Raw genomic sequence first — 27,967 nt, forward strand, 5'->3', positions numbered from 1 at the left:
AAAGCGCGGCGACGGCTGGATACCGAGGCGAGCTGCTGGGCTGTTGTCGCTGACAGTCCAGCCCGTCGGCATGGATTCCACCGCCTGCTTGAAGTCCCTGCTCCTGAGCATCAGTCAGTACAAAGCCGTTAAGTCGGAGGCGAACGCCACTCAGCTTCTGAGGCACTTGGAGGTAAGGAGTTTTGGGGCGCGAGCGGGTGCCCCCTTCAGTAATCCCGTGTTCTTGTGGGGCTGGCTAGTGGCGGTCTGGCCCTGGACAGCCCTGCAGCCGCTTCGCTGTCCTTGCACTGGTGACGGTATGCGCTTCGGGTGGGTGCCAGGAGGGGACTGTGGCCTTGACCCGAACTAGGAGGTTTCAGGGTGCAAGCGATCGCAGTGTTTGTGTGCGTGTGTGTGACTGATCTTTTTTAAGGTGCTGATCACTGTATGTGTGCGTGTGTGTGTGTGTTACTGATCTTTTTAAGGTACTGTATTAGTCAGGATTCTCTAGAGTCACAGAACTTATGGACTACCCCCGTACATTAAGGGGATTTGTAGTGACTTTAAGTCTGCACTCCAACTAACCCAACAATGGGGAGCTGTGGATGGGAAGTCCGAGAATCTCGTAGTTGTACACTCCCACGAGTGTTTGTTTCAGCTGGTCTTCCGTATAAACTGAAATCCTGAAGAAGTAGGTTCCAACTAGCAAGTTAAGCGTAAGCAGGCAAAGAAGAGTGAGGCTTCCATTTTCCGTTGTCCTTCTATAGGCCTCCAGTGAAAGGTATAGACCATAAAGGTATGCACCATCACACCTGGATTTGCAACTCGCTCTTTCGTGGCTGGCCTTGAACTCAGGAGATTTACCTCAATCTGGGCCTACACTTTTCATGGCTGCTATGCGTCAAGATCTGGATCAAAAGCATATCAAAAGCATGTCATCCCGTGTCGATTTCTGGCTCTGAAGACTGTGTCTTCCAGCCTCTAGCTCTGGGCAGGTGTGCCCTCCATTTCTGGATTGTAGTTCATTCCAGATGTAGTCTAGATGACAACTGGGAATGGCTGTCACAAGTGCCTATCTTCTAAGTCCATTTGGTTGCTTTTGCTGAGTATTGAGTAATCAGGGCAATTCATTCAGGTCACATGTACTAACAGGACTCCTATTTATGTTATGTGTAGGTACAATTATGTAAGTATTCCACAGATCCAAAAATCGTTTGTATTTTTTTCTCAGGACTGAACGGAATTATGAATGGGTGCATTCCAGTCCGACATTTTTATTACTATGGTTGAATGCAATCGTCGTTTATAAACCTACCAGTAGAACCATTAGGTCATAAAGGCTTATGTCCTCCTTTTTGTTATTTTAATATTCTTTAAACACGTTATGTATGTGTGATGTATGTGCATGTGCATGCAGGACCCTCAGAAGACAGAAGGCTCTATTCCCTGGAGGTGGACTTGTGAGCTGCTCGAGGGGCCGCTACTCGAAGTCAGGTTGTCCGCAAGAGCAGTCCATGCACCTATCTGCTGAGGCATCTAGCACACATTCAGTATCACGTCACACTGCTAAAACAGTTTTCAAAAAGACTAGCATTTTACTTACTTGCAATGTATTGATTTTGCCATCACTCAACCAGGTACATCCTTAGTTCTTAGTAGTTACCTTTTATGAGGGTAATACTGTGTTTTTGATGTCACAGCACCAGCTTCTGAGGATACACAAATGAATATTGTGAGAACAGGATTAGTCATTCTTCTGAACTGCTGCTGCCATAGTGCGACCTTATAACGCCACACAAAACCTGTACTCTGAGCCATTTCATTCATGACAGGCCGGACAAAGTTAGCCTAGTCTGGTATTTGATGATAGTATTTCATATCACTGACCATGTGACTAGTTTTTAAAGGAATAGATTCAACTCTTTGGGGTATAAATCTGAGTTGTGCTTCTTTATCATCAGTGTATGCCTCAGTTTGCTCAAAAACAAATCGAGTCAGAGCACCCATCTTACAGAGTAATGAGAATGACAAAGAATTACCAGGTATAGAGCACTTAGGTCAGTGCCATGGCCAGATTAGGTGCTATGTATTAGCATTAAAACAAACTAGTTTCAATTAATAGAAATTGAATTTTTAACCTCGTGTTAACTAATTACTAGATGCTAGACTATTGTTGAGTTACATGTTTGGCACTAGTCGTGTTTAAAACAGAAAATGTCTTTATCTTCTAGAGAGCTAAATATTAATAGATGAAAGAAACCGTGTTCAGAAAATTGTTGATTCCAAGATAAGTTAACAGTTTGTGTGATTTTTTTTTTAATTTGGACATATTTTTCCATCTTGCAGACTAATTAAATAATGTTACAATACATTCTACTAGGGAATAGGTAATGTGAAACTCCCAGAGCAAATCTTGGTAAGAAAATGGAAAAGTAAAAGTGAGATACAGAAAGAGGTATTAGACTCTAGTAATTAGAGTGTTACTGAAGCAGTCTGCTGAGATGTGACCTTTAGTATGATGATGTATTAGTCTAATCCTAAAATAACATTCTTTGATTAAATACCAGGTTATAGAGAATCTCCTTCACTAAAATAACTGGATTGAAAAGTAAAAACTATTAAAAACTTTTATCTGTGCTCCATTTTAAAATATTCTTTACTAACATTTCTATATAATCCCCTAGCTTCTAGATTCAACCTGAAAGCAGTCATTAGCTGTCCATTGGCTTCATATTTCATTTTCAAAATAGATGGAGTGAATATACTAGACTTCAGAATAATAAATTTAGTTGGTTCTAGTGCACATCTTAGCCTGTGTTCAATATCATATAGATAATATAGGTAATTCAGGAGGAAGAATTCTGTTTGTGCACAGAATGAACAAAAGGTGTGAATTTTCTAAACTGGGAAAGAAAGTCTAAGTAACACTTAGAAAATTGAAATAGAAATTGCCGACCTTAACACATTTGCTTCCTGTTTTATAGGTAGTTTCTGGACAAAAGCTCACACGACTGTTTACATCACAGCAGATATTACCAAGCGAATGCTTGAGCTGCCTTGTAGAACTTCTTGAAGACCCAAACATAAGTGCTTCACTGATCTTAAGTATTATCAGTTTGCTGTCTCAACTGGGTAATGTATTCATGGTTTCTTTTTCTGAGTTTGGAAGACTATGAAAATATTTTTAAAAGCCAGATAGAATTTTAGAATTTCTTAAAGAATGATTTACATTCAAAAGATTTATTGTAGAACCTTTTAGAGTTATTATTACAGATCTCTCAAAGTCCCTCCAGACAGACAGAATGATTGATTGATAGATAGATAGATAGATAGATAGATAGCAGATATATAGGCACATGTATGTGTATATATAGGCACATATAAATAATCATGTTTTAAAATTATTGGGTCAAAGAATCTGCCATATATCAAAGACTTTCAGGTTCCATGGAAAAGAATGTATTTGGGAAATGACATTCTGTTGAATTTAAAACAACCAGAAGCCACATGAACATAGTGCCAATGTTAAGGAGATCAACTAGGAAGACATACCTACCAATCAGTTATCCTTCTGTGAAAAACTACATTTAACTTAGAACTAAGATAAACTATAATAGCTTTTCTATTCCTTTTATGTTTCATTTTAAGTTCATCTATTAGTCATTTCTCTCTTGGTTTGTGTGTGCGGAGGTGTTGGATATTTTTATATATGGTTATAATATTCAGGTATGCTTAGTATTGAAGTTTTAGCAGAGATAGACATTGCATTGTTTAGCAGAACAATCAAAGTATTATTGGTGATAAATATTCTGATTTTGTATTGTCCTTCCTTTAAGCTTCTTAGCATTTGAAGTCTATGGAGCAGAATCTCATTCTAATTGATCTTAATTTAAATAATTGCATATTGACAAGTAGCTGTCATATTATACATCACAGATAAGAGTAAAATGGTGTTTTTTATTTGTTATCCCAGCCTTTCTTATCCTTTTTACCTTTAGGGATGCAATCTTAGTTAATGGCTTGATATGTATATTTCTAATTTAAATTAATTAAATTAATATTTTTTAAGTAGTAAGCTTTATATTTTAAGTATTTGGGCTCATAAAATAACTTGAAATGATAATCTGACCGCCCATAGCATGTAACCCAGACTGAGCTGGAAGTCAAAGTTCTCTTGCCTCAGCCTAAGTGTGATAATTACAGACATATATCACCAGCTATTACATTATTTTAAGAGCCAAGTTTCTATACATATGTAAAACAAGTTTTTTTCTTTGCTATTCTATGTAGAAAACATATTTGTTCTTTGAAATTAGTGGGCATTAAATAAAAGAAGAAATCTGTCTTAACCACTGTGGTAGCTTAATCCTGTAGCCTCAGCACTCCAGAGGCTGAAACAGGAAGAATTGCCATGAGTTGCAAGCCAGTCTGGGCAGAGTGACTCAAAACACCAAACTAAACAGCTAGCTCATGTGATATCAAGATAATATAACAAATTATTTTACTTTTGTTGAATGATTTCTACATGTAAGAGTGATATATTTTATGCCATTTTATTTTAACTTTCAGCTATAGATAATGAAACCCGAGACTGTCTTCAGAATATCTACAATCTGAATAGTGTGTTGTCAGGAGTGGTTTGTCGGAGCAGCACATGCCACAATAATTCAGTGTTTTTACAGGTATACAAATCCACACATTCACTGTTACCTGGTCTCCCTTTTTTTATCCTCAGACCAAAACTGCTAACACCTTTTACTGCTGTGTTAATGACAGGGTTATCATATACAGTTCTTGTTAGATCTGGTTGGACACATGCTCACTGTGTAAATATTTCTTGAGAAGGGAACAGAGGAGACCAGATCTGCATTATTACCACTTTAACTTAAAACTCCCCTAATAACAAAGATGTGTGCATTTTGAAGTGTGAACTATTCGTCTTAAAATTATAATTTGGGTTGGTATGTAGTCTCAGACTATTGAAGAAACATCATAACAAAATTTAGAGCTATGGTTTAGTCTTTGTTAGCATAATTTGAAAACTCTTGCACCCATCATTTTATTGAATCTAAAACGTGATCATCCGCAAGAGAAGAAAAACATGACCAATTAAACTGACATGCAGTTATAGAGATAAAATATAGAAGGAAAAATAGATCCTCAAGCTAATTCAACCACCATTTTTAATGTACGTAAGGGAACAGGGTAGATGATTCTGGTCAGCTTTGGTTCCCACAGCCGAGCACTTAAAATGGTCCATCTGATGAGGGAAAAGATGTATTTATCCCATAGGTGGTTCAAGCCCATGCCATCTACATAACCATAGACCTGTGGCAAGTGGGAAGGGTAGGATGTGATCATACCTCAGGTAAGGTCAGAGAGATACTGGGACCAGGTTTGTTCCTTTTAACATTTTGCAGTCTTGAGAACTACCCACAGGGTCACATGGGAAATACATCATACCTCCAGTGACCTAAGAACCTCTAGTCAGGCCCTAACTGCCAGAGACCTGCCACCTCCTATAATTCCCTCCTGAGGAACTAAGGTTAAATCACAGAACCCACCCTTCATGGACACAGTTAGGCACCACTCAAACTGTAGCAATGATAAGCCTTGAGAAAATATATGTAGAAACAGATAAACTAAGAATGACTTCCAAGGTTCTTAGGATATATATTTCAAATAAAATTAGAATTAGGAACTGGCCTGGTTCTTGTTCTATTTGGTTCCTCAAATGATGTGCTCAAATGTGTGCAGTAGTCCACTTTTATAAGTAGCCAATCTGTTTTCATGCATTTGTTTACTCACAATTATTTTCTCAATTTCAGTGCATTCAACTGCTGCAGAGGTTAACATATAATGTCAAATTCTTCCACTCTGGTGCCCATATAGATGACTTAATTACATTCTTGATTGGTCATATGTAAGTATGCAACAAAACATGTACTTAGATAATTTGTTGCCTTATTTTTAAACTGAAACTATGTGGTAGATATTTCTCCTTGAGTAATGTTGTCTAGCTTAAAAATAAAGATTTACTCACTTCTTTATGTGCATGTGTTGTACCTGAGAGCGTGTTTGTGATACACCATGTGTGCCTGTAGAAGACAAAAGAGAGCTCAGGCGTTTGGAGCTGGAGTTATAGGCAGCTGTGTGCTGTCCAATGTGGGTGCTGAGAACAGAACCAGGGTCCTCTACAAGAGCAGTAAGTGCTCTTAACCTACCGAGGCATCTTACCAACCCTGCTTTCTTGTTTTTTAAACTAAGATCACTGTTTGTTTACTCCACTTGGCTGATTTCAAGGGTTGAGTATATAAAGCAGGTTTAATTTTCATAAGTAAGATGTAACAACTTAATTTAGAAAGAAAAATATTAATCAAGGTGAACATTCTATCCCCTCTACAGGTGATCATGATAAACTATCATAGTCATTCTAACAGTTATTTCTGTATTTCTGTGGCACAGTTAAGTAGGATAATTTAGTTTCAAAACATAAATAGTATTATTCAGACAAGTTCATCTTGTTTTTACTTGTTAGAAGGAACTTAAGTACTGACTAATGAGAGTGAACACCATGCTTTCTGTTTTTACAACAGTCAGTCTTCTGAAGATGAGCTAACTATGCCCTGTCTAGGACTGCTGGCAAATCTCTGTCGGCACAATCTTTCTGTTCAAACACAAATAAAAACTTTGGTAAGTTGGGTAGTAGGTTCTATCCCTAAATTCTCCCCAAGTTTCTTATTTGCTTTTTTAAGTTTGCTTGCTTGCTTGCTTGCTTTCTTTTTCTTTCCTTCTTTCCTTCCTTTCTATTTTTTTTTTTTTTTTTTTAAACTTCCATTGCTGACTGTGAAACTGGGGCTTGCATATGCTATTTGGGCACCTTTACCAGAAAAAGAAAACTTTCTCCTAGATTCTGTGTATATCAAACAATCTTTGAATTTCTACTCTTCTCTGTTCAAAAGTATTGTTTTAGAGCACTCATTCTTTTAAAAATTAACAGTCATGCATTGAAAAGTTCATAATAATGTGTAATAAGTTTGTCCACTGGGTGCACTTTTAGTTCAGGTGCTTTTTCTCCTTCAGAGTAATGTGAAATCTTTTTACCGAACTCTCATAAGCTTCCTTGCACACAGCAGTCTGACTGTGGTTGTGTTTGCACTTTCAATATTAGCCAGTTTGACACTCAATGAAGAAGTGGGGGAAAAGGTACTTTTTTTCCTATTTATGAAAATAATTTTGAGTTCATAGTATTTGACATTTTAAAATCACTAAGATGTTAACTTACAGTTTCTTGTGTCTAATAAAGTTTTCCCAATTTTTCAAAGCTATTTCATGCTCGAAACATTCATCAGACTTTCCAACTAATATTTAATATTCTCATAAATGGTGATGGTACCCTAACAAGAAAGTACTCAGTTGATCTACTCATGGATCTCCTTAAAAATCCTAAAATTGCTGATTATTTAACCAGGTATGTTACTTATCCATAACACATTTTACTTTCAGATTATTTTCAATGTTGTGTACATGAGTGTTCTGCGTGCCTGGTGCCTGTGAAAACGAGAAATGGATACCTGCCACTGCAGTAGGAGACATCTAGGAGCTGTGTTGTGGATGCTGGGAAGTGAGCACAGATCCTGTGGCAGAGAGCACTCCCAGTGGTTAAACCATCTCTCCTGCTCCATAGCAGTGACGTCTTGTCTCTGGGTGCTTCCTGTCACATTTGTTTTGAAACTTGGGTGCATTTATTTTTGAAGACTTCATTGCATCAGAGACTTTCTTGAAGATTTTCAAAATTGTTTTGCAAATTATTTTTACTTAGTTTTTATTGGGTTTTGCCTACATGTATGTGCCTGGTGCCTGTAGAGGCTAGAAGAGGCTATCACATCACCTAGAACTACAGCCATGAGTGCTGTGAGGTCCCCAGTGTGGGTGCTGGCAGTTGACCAGTGCACCTGAACCATCTCTCCAGACCTTGATTTTATCATCTTATTTCTCAGTGCTTAAGTTGTATTGGAATGTTAAATTAAGAAATTATTTCGAAAAGTTAAAGTAACTCATTTCCAAATAAGAAAACATTTATTGAGCACCTGCATTGTTCAAAGAGTGAGAAAAATTGAGTCTTGGCACCAGTAGGAAGTTAAATAATTCCTGATTTTCCAGAAACAAAATCAAGAAGTTTAACAAATATACCTAGAGGAAAAATTACCACAGATAGCTAGAGTTCTGAAAAACAAGACACATTTTCTTTAGCATTTCATCTTTTACTAAATGTCTGTGATAAGATTGTGTATCAAGTCAGTAGTTCATGGATAAGGGTATTTTGGTTTTCCTTCAGAATACCTTCTCTTTGGTTATCTTATTTTTGTCTGTTGTGAGCTTTTCAGTATCCATGTTTCTATTCTCGCAGTTACATAACGCTTACTTAAAAGCTTTGAGGTAAATTGAAATTGTCTTTTGGATATGCTCCCAGGAGGGCAGAGAAGTGACTCTGCATAGCATCCCTGTGAGATTGCACCGTCACCACTCCTTTCAGGAGAGACCCCAAGACCTCTATCAGCTCTTGTTTGCTGCCATACATAAGTTTGTTACAACCTCAACCCTGAGTCTTTCTGCAGTCTTAACAGTCATGGGTTTCTAATGAGATATGAGAAAAGCAGTGTTTTCCCTTAGCCAGACCCCATAATTACTCTGTTAGCTTCCTTTCTTGATTCCTCCATTGTCTCACTCACGTATGTGTCACTTCCTCTTGATACTGTTCATACACAAGCTCACTTTATCTTTGTTTCAAATCCAAAACACAAGACAAATTCCATCTTCACAGAGCTGCCTCATACTTGCACACCTAGACAAATGTGTCCTTACGTGTTCTTTTTTTAGCTCTATACTTTTCTGTTCTTAAACATTTTATTTTATGTGCTATAAGCCTCATCCTGTCATCTTCTGCGGATTCAACACTTCCTAGTCACTTTTCACACCTTTTATTTACCCGTGTGTTCTAACTCTAACTTTTTTCCATCATTCTGTCACTTTGGTAGTGTTCAAGGTAAATAACCAGATCCAAGCCTTGGCCACACTGCAGCTTTATCCCTGGCGCCTTAGAGTGCTAGACAGTGGCCGGAAGCTGCAGCTGCAGTCCAGCCCTCAGATCATAATGGTAAACAACCAGCTACCCACCATGTACTGCGCTGCTGTGCTCTGAGGTTGCAAACAATACATTTTTACATGGAGTAGTTTAAGTTGAGGTGGGTTTGGTGGTATAAAACTGTCACAAATCAGTGAATATCTATGTAGACATTGTAAAGACATTTGGTGTATCATTTTTCTAGCTTGAGAGTTGCGTACCTGTGCATAATAATGTCTTGATCGAATCATGTTTTCCTTGCCTACAATTCTTCCCCTTTTGTCACTTAATGCATATTTTTAAACCTAGGTATGAGCACTTCTCTTCATGTCTTAATCAAGTACTAGGGCTTCTAAATGTGAAAGACCCTGATTCTTCTTCAAAGGTATGTAAAAGCATGACATTTTATTTTATACTTTTTAAAACACTGAAACGCGTAGGAAAATCTAGGTATGCTGCCCTCTGTATATTTAGAAACTGCTCACACTCATGTAACCAACATTGAAATCAGAATGAGAGCATCGTAAAGTGCAAGCGACTTTACATTTTTCTTTCAGAGTGTTGTGTGTGGCATTTTCCATGTGATCACATGCTTTGTCTCTTAAAGTCCAATGAAGTTGTATTTAATGAAGGCTTTATATTGCACAGGTTTTAGAATTACTTCTTGCATTCTGTGCAGTGACTCAGCTGCGCCATGTTCTCAGTCAGATGATGTTTGAGCAGCCTCCATCTGCCAACAACATTCTGGGAAGCCGCTCTCCTAAGAGCTTAGAACCTATTGTGGCCCTACTTCGCTGGTTAAGCCAACCCTTGGATGGAGCTGACAACTGTGCTGTGTTAGCACTGGAGTTGTTCAAGGAAATCTTTGAGGTAATGGAATGATTAAGTGGACTTTTGTACTTTTGTGATGCTCAGTTAACGGATTTCATAACTTTCATGTTAGAAGCTTTCAGTTGTCCACACATGGGATAAAATTAACAATTATAAACGGGACTGTCTGGAATTCAACTACTAAGGTTTTCTCCTGCAAACTTACATGTATCAGTTTGGTCCATGTTTTTACTGAATGCTTTGTGTGTATTTGTTTTTGATATACATACATACATACACACACACACACACACACACACACACACACACACATACCTATGTACATACATATAATTTGTTAAACAGTATGTGAATTCTTGTGTAGATATATGTGCTTTGGTTGTTGTCTTTGTCTCAGATTTTGTCTACTGTCCATTCTTCTGTAAAATATGGGTCTTAATTAGTATAATGAGACCAAGCATGCAGACAGCGTGTAATAAATACATTTAGAATGAAGACAAAGAATCTTAATCATGTTACTGGGCATTATCTGCTATTTACCAGCTTTTATTCGCTTTTAGCCTATCCTAGTCTGACACATTTCTTTCTTCTCATAATTGGATTCTATGCACAATACGTATATGAGTGACTGTATTCATTAAAATTTATTCACAAACTGGTTTTGGTATGTTTTAAAGTTTTATTTTATGTATGTAAGTACATGGTTAATGTGGTCAGACACACAGAAGAGGGCGTCAGGTCCCATTACAGAGTTTGTGAGCCACCACTATGTGAGCAGGCTGCTAGGAGTTGAACTCAGGACCTCAGAGAGAGTAGCTGAGCCATCTCTGCAGCCCTGCTTTCGGCATTTTAACTTGATCCTGCTGTACCTGATTTTAGAATTTAAAATTTTATAGTTTTATACTATTTATAAAGTTAGTTAATCTCTTACTATTTTAATTACATTTAGCAAATTTGGGATATTGTTATTAAATACTAAACATATTTCGAATAACATTTAAATCATGGAGTTTTTTTTTAAGTGTCTTATTTATAAAATCTTTCAGATTGACTTGAGGAAAAAAGCCAAAATAGGTGTGAAAACTGGCTAAAATAGTGAAATGTAAAATGTAGTTTTAAAATAGGAGACTTAGATAAATGAATATTGAAATAAATGTAAAAAAATTCGATGAATATATTATAGTTCAATCATGACTATTTTTGTGTTACATGTTGCATCTTTATTTTTAATTACACTTGATGATTTATCTTCTAGGATGTCATTGATACTGGTAATTGTTCCTCAACTGACCGTTTTGTGACCCTTCTGCTTCCTACAATCCTTGATCAGCTTCAGTTCACAGAACAGAATCTGGATGAGACCTTAATAAAAAATAAATGTGAAAGGATGGTCAAAGCCATTGAAGTTTTATTAAATATCCTTTACTATAATATAAAAGTATAAAAACTCGTTTTTTTCTCTATTTGTAATCTCTTTTTCTTTTTTTTTTTAATTTTTTATTAGATATATTTCTTTACTTACATTTCAAAGGTTATTCCCCTTCCCGGTTTCCTGTCCATAAGCCCCCATTCCCTCCCCTATCCCCTCCCCCATACGGGTATTCCCCCTATACATCCCCTTATTGCCCCCCCCATATTCCCCTACACTGGGGTCCAACCTTGGCAGGACCAAGAGGTTCCCCTTCCCTTGGTGCCCCAACAAGGCTATTCTCTGCTACATATGCAGTTGGAACCCTGGGTCAGTCCATGTATAGTCTTTCAGAAGTGATTTAGTCCCTGGAAGCTCTGGTTAGTTGGCATTGTTGTTTTTATGGGGGTCGCAAGCTCCTTCAACTCTTTAATATTTCCTCTAGTTACCCCCAAGGGGGTCCTATTCTCAGTTCAGTGGTTCGCTGCTAGCATTGACCTCTGTATTGGACATGCTCTGGATGTGTCTCTCAGGAGAGATCTTTATCTGGTCCCTTTCAGCATGCATTTTTTTAGCTTGGTCCATCTTATCTAGTTTTGATGACTCTATATATATGGGCCACAAGTGTGTCAGGCTCTGAATGACCATTCCTTGAGTCACTGCTCTAAACTTTGCTTCCATATCCCCTCCTATGGATATTTCCTCCTTTTAAGAAGGAGTGGGAGCATCCACATTTTGGTCATCCTTCTTCTTGAGCTTTCTGTGGTCTGTGGATTGCATCTTGGGTAATTCGAGCATTGGGCTAATATCCACATTTCAATGAGTGCATACCAAGTGTGTTTTTCTGTGATCGAGTTACCTCACTCAGGATGGTATTTTCTAGTTTATTCCATTTGCCTATGAATTTCATGAAATCATTGTTTTTGATAGCTGAGTAGTACTCCATTGTGTAGATGTACCAAATTTTTTTTTTTAATTCATTCATCTGTTGAAGGGCATGTGGGTCCTTTCCAGCTTCTGGCTATTAAAATAAGGCTGCTATGAACATAGTGGAGCACGTGTCCTTTTTATATGTTGGGGCACCTTTTGGGTATATGCCCAAGAGAGGTATAGCTGGATCCTCAGGTAGTTCAATGTCCAATTTTCTGAGGAGCCTCCAGATTGATTTCCAGAGTGGTTGTACCAGTTTGCAATCCTACCAACAATGGAGGAGTGTTCCTCTTTCTCCACATCCTTGCCAGCATCTGCTGTCACCTGAGTTTTTTATCTTAGCCATTCTGACTGGTGTGAGGTAGAATCTCAGGGTTGTTTTGATTTGCATTTCCCTGATGATTAAGGATGTAGAACATTTCTTTAGGTGCTTTTTGGCCATTCAATAATTCTTAGCTGAGAATGTTTTGTTTAGCTCTGTACCCCATTTTTTAATAGGATTATTTGGCTCTCTGGTGTCTCACTTCTTGAGTTCTTTGTATATTTTTGATATTAGGCCTCTATCAGATGTAGGATTGGTAAAGACCTTTTCCCAATCTGTTGGTTGCTGTTTTGTCCCAATGACAGTGTCATTTGCTTTACAAAAGCTTTGCAGTTTTATGAGGTCCCATTTGTCTATTATCTCATGTTAATGTCAGAAATAGTGTGTTGAGGGACTGGAAAGATAGTTTAATCAATAAAATACTTCCCCTGTGAGCATAGGGACTTAAATTCAGTCCCCAGTTACCACATGAAAATATCAGGCAAGCATGATGTTGTGGGCTTGTAACCTCAGGGCTGGAATTGCAGAGACAAGGATCCCAGGGGTTTGCTGGCCAGCAATCTAGCCTAATGGGTGACCTATAGTCTTATGAGAAACCCTATTCAAAGTAGATGGACTATGGTTCTGAGGATGACACCGCAGGTTGTCCTTTGGCCTCCATATATGCATGTTTATATGTGCACACCTGCACACAAACATGTATGAATATCCACGTATATATCCAGAAAAAGGATATTGAACTCAAACAGTTTCAAGAATATTCAGTTTGTTTCTCTATGTTCAATGCTTAACTACATTTAGAACTCATTGTTTTTTTCTCGATAAATCTTTGTGTGCGTGTGCCTACTGCAGAGGATCAAACCCAGGACCTCAATAGTAGATCAAGCACTGTAGTATAGATTGAACTGCATTCCCAACCCAATAAGACATGACCATTTCTAAAATAGCAGTTTGAGCTTTAAAGGTGTATTCTGAGCTGAATGTGTGGTTTTGATATCTACTGCTCCTGTGAGTCTTTGGTTGATGTACCGGTGCATAAGGAAATAATAAGAGCTTTCATGATGTGATACTTAACACACCCACCTGTTTCTAACATGTAGCCAAGGCTGGAAATCACCGCTGTAGAGGCATACAGTTGCTCTTTTTAATCTTAAAGTATTTCATAATTTGAACTTTTTCTCTGATAGATATTCATAGTGATTTATATATTATGAGAAAATAACTCCCAGTACTGCGTCTATTTAAACACTGTAATCGGTGCTAGCATAAAATGAAATAAACAGCCAGGGAAGAAATACCCTTTCTGTGGATTTACCTTGTGTCGGACACTTGTATGAATCCATTTCCTTCTATTTACCGGGCAGTTTGATACTTTGGAATTCCACTTGTGTAGTATGTCTTAAAGCAATTGGAATAATTGCTCCGTATTGCAGCAATGAGGTAGTTACTTGGAATTATTTTGAATATTATAAGTTATGTATGGCACACACTGTATACCAAGTACTTGGATGTCTGTATCTTAACCACATCTAACCTCTGTGTGGAGATGACACTCTGAGAATGCATGTTGTGAAAACACTGACTACCATGAAGTGCAGCATGCTGATAGAGCAGCAGTTCACATATGGCAAGATTGACCTGGGCTTTGGAACAAAGGTAGCCGATTCTGAACTGTGGTGAGTATCTCAGGTCCAAAATGCAGACTCTCAAATGTATTTACCACATTTAAGAATCCTCCCTGGTTATGTTTTGTTAACTCAAAGGAAAACTTTTTTAATTCTTCAATAAAAAATTCAATTTATGGATTGTATACTTCTGAAAGGTTTTGACATCTGTAGGTTATAATTCTTTTGGGCTTTTATTTTTCTGTGTATATGAAAGGGAAATTATAAACCCTGAATATTTCTCTTCGGAAACTTCCTTTTGACATTGCCTTGGTAATTTAATTTTTGCTTCATTTAATCCTATATTTTTTAAAGAGAAAAGCATGACAAAATGGATTTTTTTTTAAACAAGAAAACCAATCCCTGCTGAAAGCTACTTAATAACAAAGACAGCTCTTCTCCTTCATACATCATGGCTTTGGTTAGAGGTAGACGCTCACTGAGAGTAACGAGCAGTTTATTTATGCCTTTCCTCTCCAGAATAAGTCCTCCTAATGAATATTTATTGAGAACCTGATAAATTCCAGACACCATAATTTGTTCACATTTCCATAAATGGCATAGCTGTCAGCTGTTGTATTTTTGAAGAACAAGAATTATCTTCACTTGTAAAAGTTTTCTGGTACATGTGTGTGTGTGTTTGTGTGTGTGCGTGTGTGTGTGTGTGTGTGTGTGTGTGTGTGTGTGTGTGTGTGTGTGTGTATGTGTATGTTTGTGCGTGTGTGTTAACTTGGCCACAGCATGTGTGAATATCAGAACAACCTGTGGGAGTTCCATGAATTGAGCTGAGGTCACTAGGCTTGGTGGAAAACACCCTTACCTATTGGGCCATCTCACCAATCCTTTTTTTAACTTTTTCAAATGCAAAGTAGAAGGAGTGCATGGTCATGTATTAGTCGATCCCTACAGATTACTTCAGGTTTTTGGGTTTTTTGTTTGTTTGTTTGTTTGTTTGTTTTTAAAAATACTAAGAATGATATGAGCCACATTCAAATAGTTGTACTTCTACATTCTAAGATTTGTACTTTATTCTGCAGGAATTTGAATCACATTGGGATTTTTTAAAAGTAGATAACGGTTTGAAATTTAGACTCAATACTATTTTGTTCCTCCTGGAACTTGAATTCTAAAAATATTAAGTTTTTTATATTTTAACTCTTAAAAGTAATACTTAATCTTCATGTTTTAAAAACAGATTTGTTAGATTTTTAATTTAGATGTATTAGGTAAAAAATATACAATTTTCAGTTATCTAATTTAAATATCACTTTTATTTTTAAAGCAAACTTGCTGCTGACGTAATTTTGAAAACTCTTATTTTGATGAACAAACTTAAGCAGTTGGTTCCTGGTATGGAAGTAAGCTTCTACAAAATCCTTCAGGTAACTTGAGACTTTTCGTACATTTTATTACCGTGTGCTTCCGTGTGTGTGTGTGTGTGTGTGTGTGTGTGTGTGTGTGTGTGTGTGTGTGTGTGTGTGTGTGTGATGTATGTTTATATGGTCCTGTGGTACATGTATATATAGGGGGTGTGGGGGATATGCACGCATGTGGAAAGTTAGTGTTGTGTGTCCTCTTCAATTGCTCGCTACTGTTTTTTTCCTTTGAGTCCAAGTCTGTCCTGGAGCTCACCTATTCATCGAGGGATCCATCTATCTCTGTCCTGTATCCTAGGGATATATGGCTTGAAATGTGTCACCATGTCTTATATTCTAGATGGCAACATCTCCAGCACCTCTTCCTTGGTTTCTAATAATTTTCCCTTTCTTGATTTCTTGATTTCTTGTTTGTTTCTTGAGACAGCATATTATAAGTATTTCTACTTTAATATTACTTTACATTTTAGGGGTATTTTTGTAGAATTGACCATTAGAAAAAAGTTGACAGTTCTGTGTTATGTAGTTATACATAGTTCTTAGAAACTAAATCTAAATTTGTCCATGTTCTCAGTGAAGAATGTTGACAGTAATAGGTTCCCGCCTTTCTTTCATTATGTTGAACTTGCAGGTTTCTTGATTTATGCTAGCATTGGCATTGAGACCTATGGGAGATGCGTATGTGTGATGGCCTGAGAATGACTTTGAGTGTAATTCTTTCGGCCTACACCTTTTTTTTCGACATGAGTTCTTTTCACTATTCTTACCAACAAAGAAAGGCAGGGTGGTGGCTAGTGAGCTTCAGGAAGCTATTTCTCTGCCTCTCCAACACAGAGGGTAAAAGCACATTTGTTGTGGCTTCTCCATTTTAAACTTAGATTTACTAAATGGACCATCTTCTCTAGGTGAGCTTTAAGTTTTAATCAGAGTTGGTTATATAATAAGAGGATAGAACACATCTGAAAGGGACCGATTATAGATTATAGTGAAGATATGCTAAAAACAGCAAGCTTACCAGTTTTAATGATAGTAGCTGAAAAGTTCTAGATGTTTTCAGAAAGCACAATTATAAAGTTTAGTTTACAAATTTATTTCCTACTCCCTCCCTTCTCTACCACAAACCCAGAACTTAAAACATGCCATATAAGTACTCGTTGTCAGGGCTACATTACCAGTCCTCACCTGTTCTTCAAGAATCAGGGAATATCTCATTTTGTCAGTCACAAGTGTTTTGAGCTTAAGTGGAGTAGATGGATTTTATAGGTAGAAGAGAAAAGTGTCCCTGTCTGTTACTTTCCTTATAGGAAAAGGATCTTATGCTACTACAGTATATTTTGTTTGTTTTGAGGAAAATGGAACTGGACTTTAGTTTGATTGTGTAATATTTAGCTCAAGAATTTTATTCTGGTACTATCTGGTTTTCTGTACCTAGTACAGGGTTCATTATTACCCATGTTAATATAGCTTATACAAGTCATTTAAAAAATGCAAATTTTTTTCCTGAATTAACTTAATAACATGGCTTAGAAAGGGTGAAGGTGAGTGTTCAAATAGAATAGAAGCCAGAACTGTAGGCAATGGCCTTGTGTGCACTATAAGAGCATTACACTTTAGAGGCTTAGTTCTTAGTTGGCTGAACTAGTTGCTAGTCAGTATAGGCTTGAGTAAGTAATTTTCCATTTTTGTACTTCAGGTACCTTTATTACAGACAGCATTTAATGATTCTCCACTTGTGGAGTGATTTTTTTTTTTTTGAGAGTTTTGAAGGTTGATTTATACTTAAGTAAAAGTAAGCATTTAACATTTTAATTATAAAGGCTTTACATATTAATATTTTCTTCATTAACAATTTTTCTCTAGAAAATTGAGTCAGGAATGAGGAAATGGCTCCGTGCATAAAGTGTTTACAATTTAGATCTTCAGAACCTACAGAAAAGGCGAACATGACAGAGTACATCTGAGTACATTCTAACACTGAGAGGCAGAGACAACAGGATACCAGAGGCATTCTGGCTAACTGGTCTACCCAGTTGATTAGTGCACTGGTCCTATCAGTGTAACGTCAAACAATCCTCTGAGTGGGGAGTGAGGATGATTATAGGAAAGATAGAAAAGTAGACTCAGAGACAAAAGTTAGAAATTGGGAGGGCTATCCAATGAATACTGCAGCAGCCCTAAGTTTAATTCTCTTAGGCTTTAAATACTTTATTGGATATCTGTTCAGAGGCCTCCTGTTCCTTCATCCAAGATTAACAGAACATTTAGCCCCTCGCCTTGAGCTTCAAGTGTATCTCTTCCTATCATTCCGTGTATCAGCAGGCCAGGAAATCTGCCAGTAGACCCAGGCCTACCTTGACTACCTGACAGTCAGGCTTTCACAAAATCAGGCAAAATGGCTCCTGACAGGTTAGCTCCAGATACAGTGAGAGACTTTGTGTTTATAAATAAGATGGGAAACAATAGAGAAAGACATCCAATATAGACCTCTGACCTCTATACATGCATGCATATACAAAACAAAATAGTAGGTTGGTTTTTTTCACTTCAGTGTTTAGTTTTGGGGTTTTTTTGTTTTTGTTTTTTTTTAATAATAGATGATTTTAGAGCCTTTGGTACTAGTGTAAAATACTGACACGAGGGACTTTGAAATGGCTTGCTTCAGTCAATAGATTTTCAGATTTGCATTCACTTGAATAATTTATTTGATGCCTTTAATTTAGAAATGATTGGCCAAAGTTATATTTTATTAGAAATAAAACAGTATCTAAATACCATTTGATTTTGAAAAATAAAAGTTGATCAAAAAATATAAATCATAAGTTTGGAGAAGCATTATTTAAAACATCAAAGCCTTGTGGTAGATATTTTTAGTGTATTAATATGGGTTGCAATATGGTATAAATAGCTACAGGGTGGTAAAGTAACTGCATGTAAGTTTTGAGTAGGACTTCTCCCGAATATGCTCACCTTTGACTAAAGATTTGGCAGTACGCGTGGTCTTTCCGCCTCTTACTTGCTGTTTCTGATTTGTTTAGGATCCTCGGTTGATTACTCCTTTAGCTTTTGCTTTAACATCAGATAATAGAGAACAAGTCCAGTCTGGACTGGGAATACTGCTGGAAGCCGCTCCACTACCAGATTTCCCTGCCTTAGTGTGAGTCGTAATCATCTGCAATCTCTCTTAATGCAGTTTGAATGTCATGCTGTGTTTCTTTTTATCCTTCATGCATACTTATTAGTAAATTGAAAAACTTCAGATTTTATTGTAACTGCCAGTAATCTCTCAAGTAATTAAAAATTTGATTCCTTTAACAGAGAAGGCCAAATGTTTACTTTCTCAAAGACAGCATATATGCTAAATATATTAGTCGTGCTGGTTTTGTCTTTTAATCGCCTCTTCTGAATAGGGATTCTAGACACTGAAGCTTGAAGTTTTAGTTCCTTTTGTTGAAAGAACATTTTCTTTCTGATGTATTTGCCAAGGATTCCCAAGAACTGCATGAATTCAAACTTAACTGTGAAAGGTCAATAAGAGGATTCTGAAATATTGAGTGTTTTATCATAAAATACAATAGGTGATGTCCAGGCAAAAGTATTTACTATATTTAACCTCAGATCATTGTGTATTTAAAATGGTGTGAGTTTTGTTTGTTTGATTGTTGTTATTTGGTTTGGTTTGGTTTGGTTTTGGTTTTTGCTTAGGTTTGAGTATCAGAAGGAGAGAATCTTCAAACCGAATGATTACCATAGTCTGTACTTAGGATTTAGTTTTTAGAGCTTGAAGTAATTTATATAATAGAATTTGTAAAAATCACTTGAGTAATTTGAAACTGCAGGTCAATACACAGGCCAGTGAACAAGCTATTCTTTTGTAAATAGTTTTATCACACCCAAGCCACAGTATTCATTTTAATATCATCTCTCTTGTCTGTGCTGTTTCCACTCTCTAAATATAAGAGATGAGTTTGCTAATCTAGGCTGGCAGTTGTTAAATGACTTTGGTTACATTTTGTAGAATTACTCATAGAGGTAATCAGAAATTAAAAATTAAAGAACTATGAAATGCAAGCCCAATATCAATGCAATAAAAATTCCATTCTTTATTTGATGGTAGTGGTGTGGAGGGAGAAAGCAAACTCAAGGCCTCTAACATGGATTAGTAAATATTTAATATTTTGACAAATATGTTTAGCAAGTTTTTTATTTCTGATACTATAATGTAATTATAGTTCTCTTTTCTTTCCTCTTAGCCTTCTGATATATCCCTCTTTGGCCTCGTTTAAAGACATAGTTCCATTTTTCATTATTTCATTAATCATTATTGCTTCCATGCATGTAATACGTGTGTGTGTGTGTCTGTGTGTGTATACATGTGCAAGCGCTCATTTGGTTTTATATGGACATGACAAAGTGGACTGTGAAAAGCCCATAAAGTCTCAACCCTTTGCAAGAACTATAGGTAACTGAGGAAATCTGGGGATGGGCTAGAACCTAGATAGTGGGGAGAGTAGATGGCCCAGGGATCTAGGGTAAAAACCAAATACTACTGTTCTTTAAAAAAACAAAAAAAAAAAGGCAATAAAATGACTCCTAGTGACAATCTATACTTGTAGGTCAGTGCCTTGCTTAGCTATCATCAGCAAAGCTACCTCCTCCAACAGATGGGACAAATACAAATAGAGAGCCATAGCCAGACAGACAGTATGAGAGACCTAAAACAGGATCTCCCCGTTAAATCCCTCCCTCAGACCTTAGGGAATCTTGGAAAGGGGAGGCAGAAGGAATATAAGAGCTAGGGACTTTGGAGGACAGCAAGAAAAGAAGGCCCTGTGAATGAACAGGGTCAAAGCTCATGTGAGCTCAGAGACTGAGGCAGTTGCTCAGGGTCCACACCGGTCTGCACGGGTCTGTGTCAGGTCCTCTGCTAATATGTTATGGTTTCAGTATTTTTGTGGGATCTCAGTGTGTGAGTGAGTTGGTCTCTGATTCTTTAACTTCTCTTGGGCTTTTCTGCTTTTGTTTGTTTTGTTTTGTCTAATTCTGATGTGTTAGTTTTTGTTCTATCTTATTATATTTTGTTATATTATTCTTTTAAAAAATTAAAGGTTCATATAATGCCTATCTCTATGGGAAGGAGTGACTATGTTACATAGGGCATTAATGAAGACCTCTGGAGAGGTAAATTTGAACCAAGATCTTAGTGGTAAGAAGGAACCAACCCTAGTCTGGTAGGAGAATTTCAGATAAAGGAACAGCTCTTTCAAGGCCTCAAGAGGTAAACGGGATAGGCTTTCAGTGGAGCAGACCAGAAGTCAGTACGATGAAGACATTGGGTGTCAGAGGAGAGCATAGATGAGACCAGGTGACACCATGTATGATTAGAGGCTGTTCTGAGTGATACAGAAACTGTTCTTATAGCAGATGCAGATAATCCCACTCACTAACTAGTGCTAGTATGCCTCCAAACTAGACACGGAATTGTCATTATAAAGGATTGTAAGTAGGAAAGAGCCCTCAGGAAAATTGAGAATGTTTCTCCAACTTTATTTTATTATGGCTGCCAAGAAGATGATTTCCAGTATATTTGGAGATTTATAGTTCCCAAATAAGATTTATTCCAAATAATACCATAGTTCTGTAACAGTTCTGCCTTTTGCTCTGTGTTTATGATTGATTTTTCTTCCTTACTCTTATTAAGACTTGGAGAAAGTATAGCAGCAAACAATGTATACAGACAGCAAGAAACTGAGCGTCTGCCCAGGAAAATGACGTTGCAGCCCTTAAATCACTGTTTATCAGCATCAGCAAAGTGCTTAACGCCTCCTCTTTCAAAAGATAATGCCCCTGCATTGAACATTGAGGACCTCATAGAGAAACTTCAGGCTGGAGTGATGGTGAGTGATAAAGAGTTCTGTAATGGGCTTGTGCTTGGTACCAGCCAGTTAAGTGTCAGCTCGATTACAGATTTACTTAAACAATTTCACATGCAGATTTTATCACTGTAACATTATGCTTTGATATAAAAAGTAAAATCTGGCTATTTTGCAAAGAAAAGTAATTTCAAAAATTAAACATTAAAAAAAAAAATCAAATAAAAAGCCAGTGGTCATTTCTTACTCTACTCCTTTCTTGTCTGCCCACAGGAATAAGAAACATTTTTAAATCAACATATTAATACTGAACCTTGCTCTGATATCCAAATTAGTGAGTTATTTGTAACCTACCTGATACAACATACATTTTATTTTACTCTTTAGCTTTTTTTTTTTTTTTTTTTTTTTTCCGGAGCTGGGGACCGAACCCAGGGCCTTGCGCTTGCTAGGCAAGCGCTCTACCATTGAGCTAAATCCCCAACCCCTACTCTTTAGCTTTAATGATTTAGTTACAAAGTAGATTTTCATTCTTTCATTAAATTTATTATTTTCTGAATTGAATTCTCTTAAAACCAGGTAAAGGATCAGATTAATGATATAAGAATATCTGACATAATGGATGTTTATGAGATGAAACTTTCTACCTTAGCCGTGAGTACACGCTTATTTTAACTGTATACTGATATATGCATTTCACACGTGTTTTTCTAAACCCTGGACATTAACAGTGGATTTTCTTCTAGTCTAAAGAGAGCAGGTTACAAGACCTCCTGGAAGCAAAGGCCCTGGCTCTTGCACAAGCTGACAGACTGATTGCTCAGTATCGCTGTCAAAGAACTCAAGCAGAGACCGAGGTCTGTACACTGTATCAGTAAAGCATGTCTGCTTAGTAGAAAACTTGACTTGTGAAATGAGAACCATGCACAGCACTAGTTACAAGTGTGTTACTAACACATGTTTCTGAGGTGGTGAGGTGAAACGGTAAGTAAAGGTCTTAGTCACTAATCCTGATAAGCTAAATTCAGTCCCCAGGACACATATGGTAGAAAGTGAAAACTGATTTCCACAAGCTAATTTCTAACCTTCACATGTGATAGTATGCATATACCCAGACATAAGCATGCTCACACATACAAAAATTAATTGATTCAGTTTTGTGTTTAGATGTGAGTTTCATGTATGTTATATATGTGCAGATACCTGAGTCAGATTTGGAAGAACTAAGAATATAAAATGGATAGTTTTCTCTAGCCAGTAGATGCTGAAATAGATATTTGGTAGCTCTTTTAAGTTGTACAATTTATTGGTTCTAGTGTGTGCTCATATAACATGCATGTATTATTTAATAATGCAGTCTGAAAAGTGATGCTATGTTGTGCCAACATCATATAGTGTACTAGAGCTATGATGGCTGTATTGTAAGTAGGCAAAATAATGCAGTGGAACTACCTACACCCATGTGATACATTTTATCCAAGCATTACAATATGATGTATGCTTATGTGATGGTGGAAAAGTGCATGTTTTGTTTTCTCTTGAGGCACGAACACTCGCGGGTATGTTACGAGATGTTGAGAGAAAAAACGAAGAGCTTAGTGTGTTGCTGAAGTCCCAACAGCTCGAGTCAGAAAGAGCCCAAAATGATATTGAGCATCTCTTTCAACACAGTAAGAAGTTGGAGTCTGTGGCTGAGGAACATGAAATTCTGACAAAGTCCTACATGGAACTTGTTCAAAGGTAAGTAGAGGTTTCTGGGTAAAGTTACAACCTAAGTGAATACGCCACATTTCCTCAACCCTAAGTGATTTTGAAAATGTTTCTTGATGTGACACCATTAAATAAGTAGTTCATAAGAGATTTCAGACTGCCTGAACATGGACTGACTGAGGACAAAAATGACGGACATGGCAGTAATGATATCTTACAAGGTACAGCAAATGAACTGTATTCCTCACACTCATTGGCAAAGTTGGGAAAAGTAGAAACCTTTATTTTTTATTTACTTCTCTGATTTATTTATAAAATCACAGATTCTCTGGGATGTAAGCTTCTCAAGAACAAGTTTCTTTGTTTCGATCATCGATTGATCACTATGGTGTAGAACAAATAGTGTTTGATAGGGAGACATTGCTATGGTTCTTTACTAAATGAGGGCCAGCAATATGGACCAGGCCATATCCAAGCCTGGCAGCTCTAGTCGGATCCCCAGAACATTCATGATAGAAGGAGTGAGTCAGTGCGCTCACACGTTCACACACTCACACCGTGGCACAGACATACTCTTGTGTACACAGAAATCTGTGCATAAGAAATGATTGAATCAACTTAGTTGTCACAATTTATATTAAAACTGACAGTTGGTCATTTTAGCAAGTTTTAGTTAAGTATTGGGAATTTCATGTCATTTCACCTAACGCCACAGAAATTTGTGTTCCTTGTCATTGAGTCATGCTGTGAGCTCCTTTTGTAAACTGCGTATGTAGTTGAGGAGCATAAGCAAAGGTTTGTACTAGTGATCGTTACTTCCAGATGGACACACTGCTTTCCTGTGTGACACTAACATTTCTCATTGTCTTCTTAGAAATGAAGATACGGAAAAAAAGAATGCTGACTTGCAGGTTACCTGCGAATCCCTGAATAAACACATTGAGACAGTGAAAAAGTTGAACGAGTCCCTCAAGCAACAAAATGAAAAGTAAAACCTTTAGTTCTATATTCTAATTATTCGTTATTTTGGAAGAACACTGATTCTCTATATATAGAATATTGTTTTTTATTGATAGCTAATAGAACTCCTCTTTCAGATTAAAATATAAATTTGTCCTATCTATAGGTAATTACAGTTCTTATGATTCTTACTTCATACTTTTGGGAGAAAAATAGCACAAGTAATTTGGTTCAATAATTTTTCTTTTATAACTTCAGAACCATTGCTCAGCTGATAGAGAAAGAAGAACAGAGAAAAGAAGTCCAGAGCCAGTTAGTAGACAGAGAATGTAAACTATCAAGTAAGTTGCTTTGTTTGAAACACTGAAAATGTTTTCAGCGTATTTTGCTTTTCAAGAAAATCAGAGCGTTGTTTATTTTAGTTAATTACTGCTAATTACTTTCCTAATTTATTGTAAGGATTTTGTTTATATTATTCTTATTCTTCGTGTCTGTATGGGTAGTGGGACTATGTACTTGTTCAAATGGCAATGGAAGAGGTGTTGGATAAATTTTCTAAAAAAGTGGTGTCTGCTTTAAACTGCTGAACTATCTCTTAAGCCCTAACTTCTCATAGTTTTTAAATTTTAAATTCCTAAACAGTTTCCCTTCTCTTTGAACCTTTACAAAAGCATTCTCATTTATGTGATCAAGTAGCAAATATGGTCTTTTATTTCAATGTAGGGGTTACAAGAAATGATGACCTTTTTAAAAATAAAATGTTGAACTTGACAGCAGGTGGCAGTACTGGGTAATATAGTTACTAGTCTCTAACAGCTGTCATCTGTGAAATGACTTACGTGGCCGCTACTGGTTTCTTCCTTAGTGTATAGAGAGCAAGGCATGATTTTTTTGCCATGATTTTTGATCTCCAATTTCTTGTAGCCCTTAAGCTGTGTGTGTTTCCCTTCTCCTTACCCCTAATGCTTATTTAGAACAGAGAAAGACATAAACACTCGCTGTTTTATATAAAATACTGGTCAAAAGAAAGAATGTGGAGGTATTGTATTTGTTTATTCTTTACATCTCTTGGGTGGGGATAGGGGCTGCCCATGTGGAGGTAGAGGATAACTGACTAGAGCCAGGTCTCTTCTTTCCTGGGTAGGTTCCAGGGATTCATCCAGGCGATGGTAAGTGCCTCTACCTTCTGAGCCATCTCTTCCTCCCTTCAGCTGCTTTTCTGAGTCAGTAAATTTTATATAAAAAAAAGTTTCCAACAAGACATTTGATTTTTCTCATTTTCTTTTATACTAGCTACTTAACTTTTTCATAAGTATTGTTAACTGTTTGTTTTTAGATTTGCATAAAAAATCAAAATCCCAAGAAGAAAAAATTAATGTTTTACAAAAGGAAAAGGAAGATAAACAGGAAACCATTGATATCCTTAGAAAAGAATTAAGCAGAACAGAACAGATCAGAAAAGAGTTGAGTATTAAGGTAAGAATCCTCAATTTTCTTTTGCAGAAAAATGAAAAAAAATAGTTTTTGAAAAGGTCAACATGGGTAGATTAATTTCTGGTTTTATTTTAGTTATTTAAAGTCATTGAAGATTTTTTAAGTGTGTACTTAACAGCTCTTAAGTATGTAGAGACTACAGAGAGGGCTCATAGGTCTTTATGTGGTGTGCTGGTAGCTTTATATAGATCGATAGCTTTGTCTCTACTTACACAAGTTTTCATGATTTTTCTATTCTTTAGAGCCTTTTTATTAGCAAAGAACTCCTAATTTTTTCTTAATTATCTTTGACATATATAAATATCAAAATACTAGCACTTGTAACTTATCAATGAGAAAATGGAGTCTGAAATTATATATGACCCAAATAATAGATATATACATTATAAATTTTAATCTACTGCTTGTATATTATTATGACTGCATGAGGAGATATAGTTATTAATTCTGCTTTGTAGCCCATTTACTACCAAAAAGGTAAGACTAACCCAACTTCAAAACTAACTATTGTAGAGCAAATGTTACATAAGGAGCTTTAAACTTGAGAGAATAACAGTTTGGAGAGAATCTGTATTAACAATTGTTTTTTAAGTACTACATAGTATGTAATATTTTTGAAAAAAAGAAAAGCTAATGTATTGCTATATTAGCTGGTGTGTGTGCACATGTGTGGAACAGGTCACATTTTGTATCCCTGGTTGGCCTGAAACTCATTATGTAGACCAATCTTGCCTTGAATATTCAGAGATCTACCTGCCTCCTGTGTACTGGCTGCTATCATTAACGTAAAAGATTATTTAAAAGTTTCAATTATGTTGTTTTAATTCACTATATAATTTATTTAAAATGTATATGCAATCTGTTCTAAAGTGACACAAATAAAATTTAAAGGACACTTAACATATCTCAGATGAAAAACCTTTCTGACCTATTTATTTTCTATTTCTTGTCATTCCTTCTTTGTGCCTTAGGCTTCCTCCCTAGAAATGCAGAAAGCTCAATTAGAAGGTCGTTTGGAAGAAAAAGAGTCCTTGGTTAAACTTCAGCAAGACGAGCTGAACAAACATTCTCACATGATAGCAATGATCCACAGTTTAAGTGGTGGAAAAATAAGCCCAGAAACTGTGAATCTTAGTATATAAACATCATGGCTTCGGGGAATTTGTATGTGGATACTTTTGTTGTATTCATATATTGGAGGTGGAGGAAACGGAGGAAATCGTGACTTCAAAACAATTATCATTTGTTCGCTATCTATTAACTTAGTAAAATCATAATTTCATTGATGTTTTACTTGGTCTTTAGAATAGAATTTTTTATGTTTTTTTTTTTAATGTTTACTCTTATGTGTCGTACATAGTCTCATTTATGATTATAGCCATGGATTACTTAATAGCAACCATGAATATATTTACATAAATGTTCTCTTAAGCACTTTCTTCATTTTGTGACCATTGCTAGAATTGACACATACACTATGAGGGATCCAGGGTCACTAGGCTGTATCATCTTTTGGGATTATGGTAATAAAAGTATGATCTATCATTGGTTAAAAAATGTCATCACCATCACCCACTGATATATTTGTTAAGTACTTTCTTGATGCAGCAGTCTTAGAGATTAATTGATTAAGGTCAACTAATAAAAATGTTCTGATACTACTAAGGAACTTTCTCTCTAAAGTTAACAGAAAATAGATTCAAAGAACTTTATTATTGCATTTAAAATGAAATTATATTTAGCCTAAACTCTAAATTTGGAAACAGTGCTGTAGCTATCAGAAATGTTTAAAAATGGAAAAGTATTTGTTACATTAAATGATTACATAGTCTCCTGAAATTAAGAATGTGTATAATTATTTGCAACTTTCTGTAGTTCTTTTGTTTGGCTTTTGTTGTTGTTGTTTTGTTTTTTGGTTTTTTGTTTTTTTTTTTAAGCTCTCATACAGTAACCTAAGGTGGTCTTTAACTCTGTCTCACTTTCTGTTTTTATTTTTTGTTATTTTTTTCTTTTTTAATTTTGTTGTTTGCTTTATAAGATACAGTTTCTCTCTGTATTCCAGGCTGCTCCTGAAATCACTGTGGAGCCCATGCATGTCTTAACTCACAGTGATCGCCTGTCTTGGCCTCCCAAGCACTAGGATTACAAGTGTATCAGTATATATTAAGAAATTAACTATTCTTAAAATGCTGTATGTTGAAAAATCCATCATCGCTTTTAAGAGTAATTGGATTTCTATTCTATCAATCAGAAATGTTATTTCTTGTAATACAACACACATTTAATGTATAAATAGTTT

General features: G+C 36.3%; 1 protein-coding gene across 1 annotated transcript; it reads left to right on the forward strand.

Annotated features, from left to right (window-relative positions):
• The first annotated feature begins 2 nt into the window (after positions 1-2).
• On the forward strand, positions 3-27,511 carry Cip2a (cellular inhibitor of PP2A). The gene is made up of 21 exons (XM_032900262.1): positions 3-172; positions 2,964-3,111; positions 4,549-4,661; positions 5,808-5,902; positions 6,576-6,672; positions 7,063-7,185; positions 7,305-7,450; positions 9,413-9,488; positions 9,752-9,973; positions 11,190-11,349; positions 14,129-14,270; positions 15,541-15,640; positions 18,670-18,788; positions 21,333-21,528; positions 22,084-22,158; positions 22,251-22,361; positions 23,048-23,244; positions 24,089-24,202; positions 24,433-24,515; positions 25,511-25,650; positions 26,640-27,511. Exons 1-21 carry the CDS (start codon positions 71-73, stop codon positions 26,808-26,810), a joined length of 2,730 nt encoding a protein of 909 aa, XP_032756153.1. The 5' UTR covers positions 3-70; the 3' UTR covers positions 26,811-27,511.
• Positions 27,512-27,967: the final 456 nt, after the last annotated feature.

This window comes from Rattus rattus, chromosome 4, assembly GCF_011064425.1.
Source record: "Rattus rattus isolate New Zealand chromosome 4, Rrattus_CSIRO_v1, whole genome shotgun sequence".
NCBI lineage: Eukaryota > Metazoa > Chordata > Mammalia > Rodentia > Muridae > Rattus > Rattus rattus.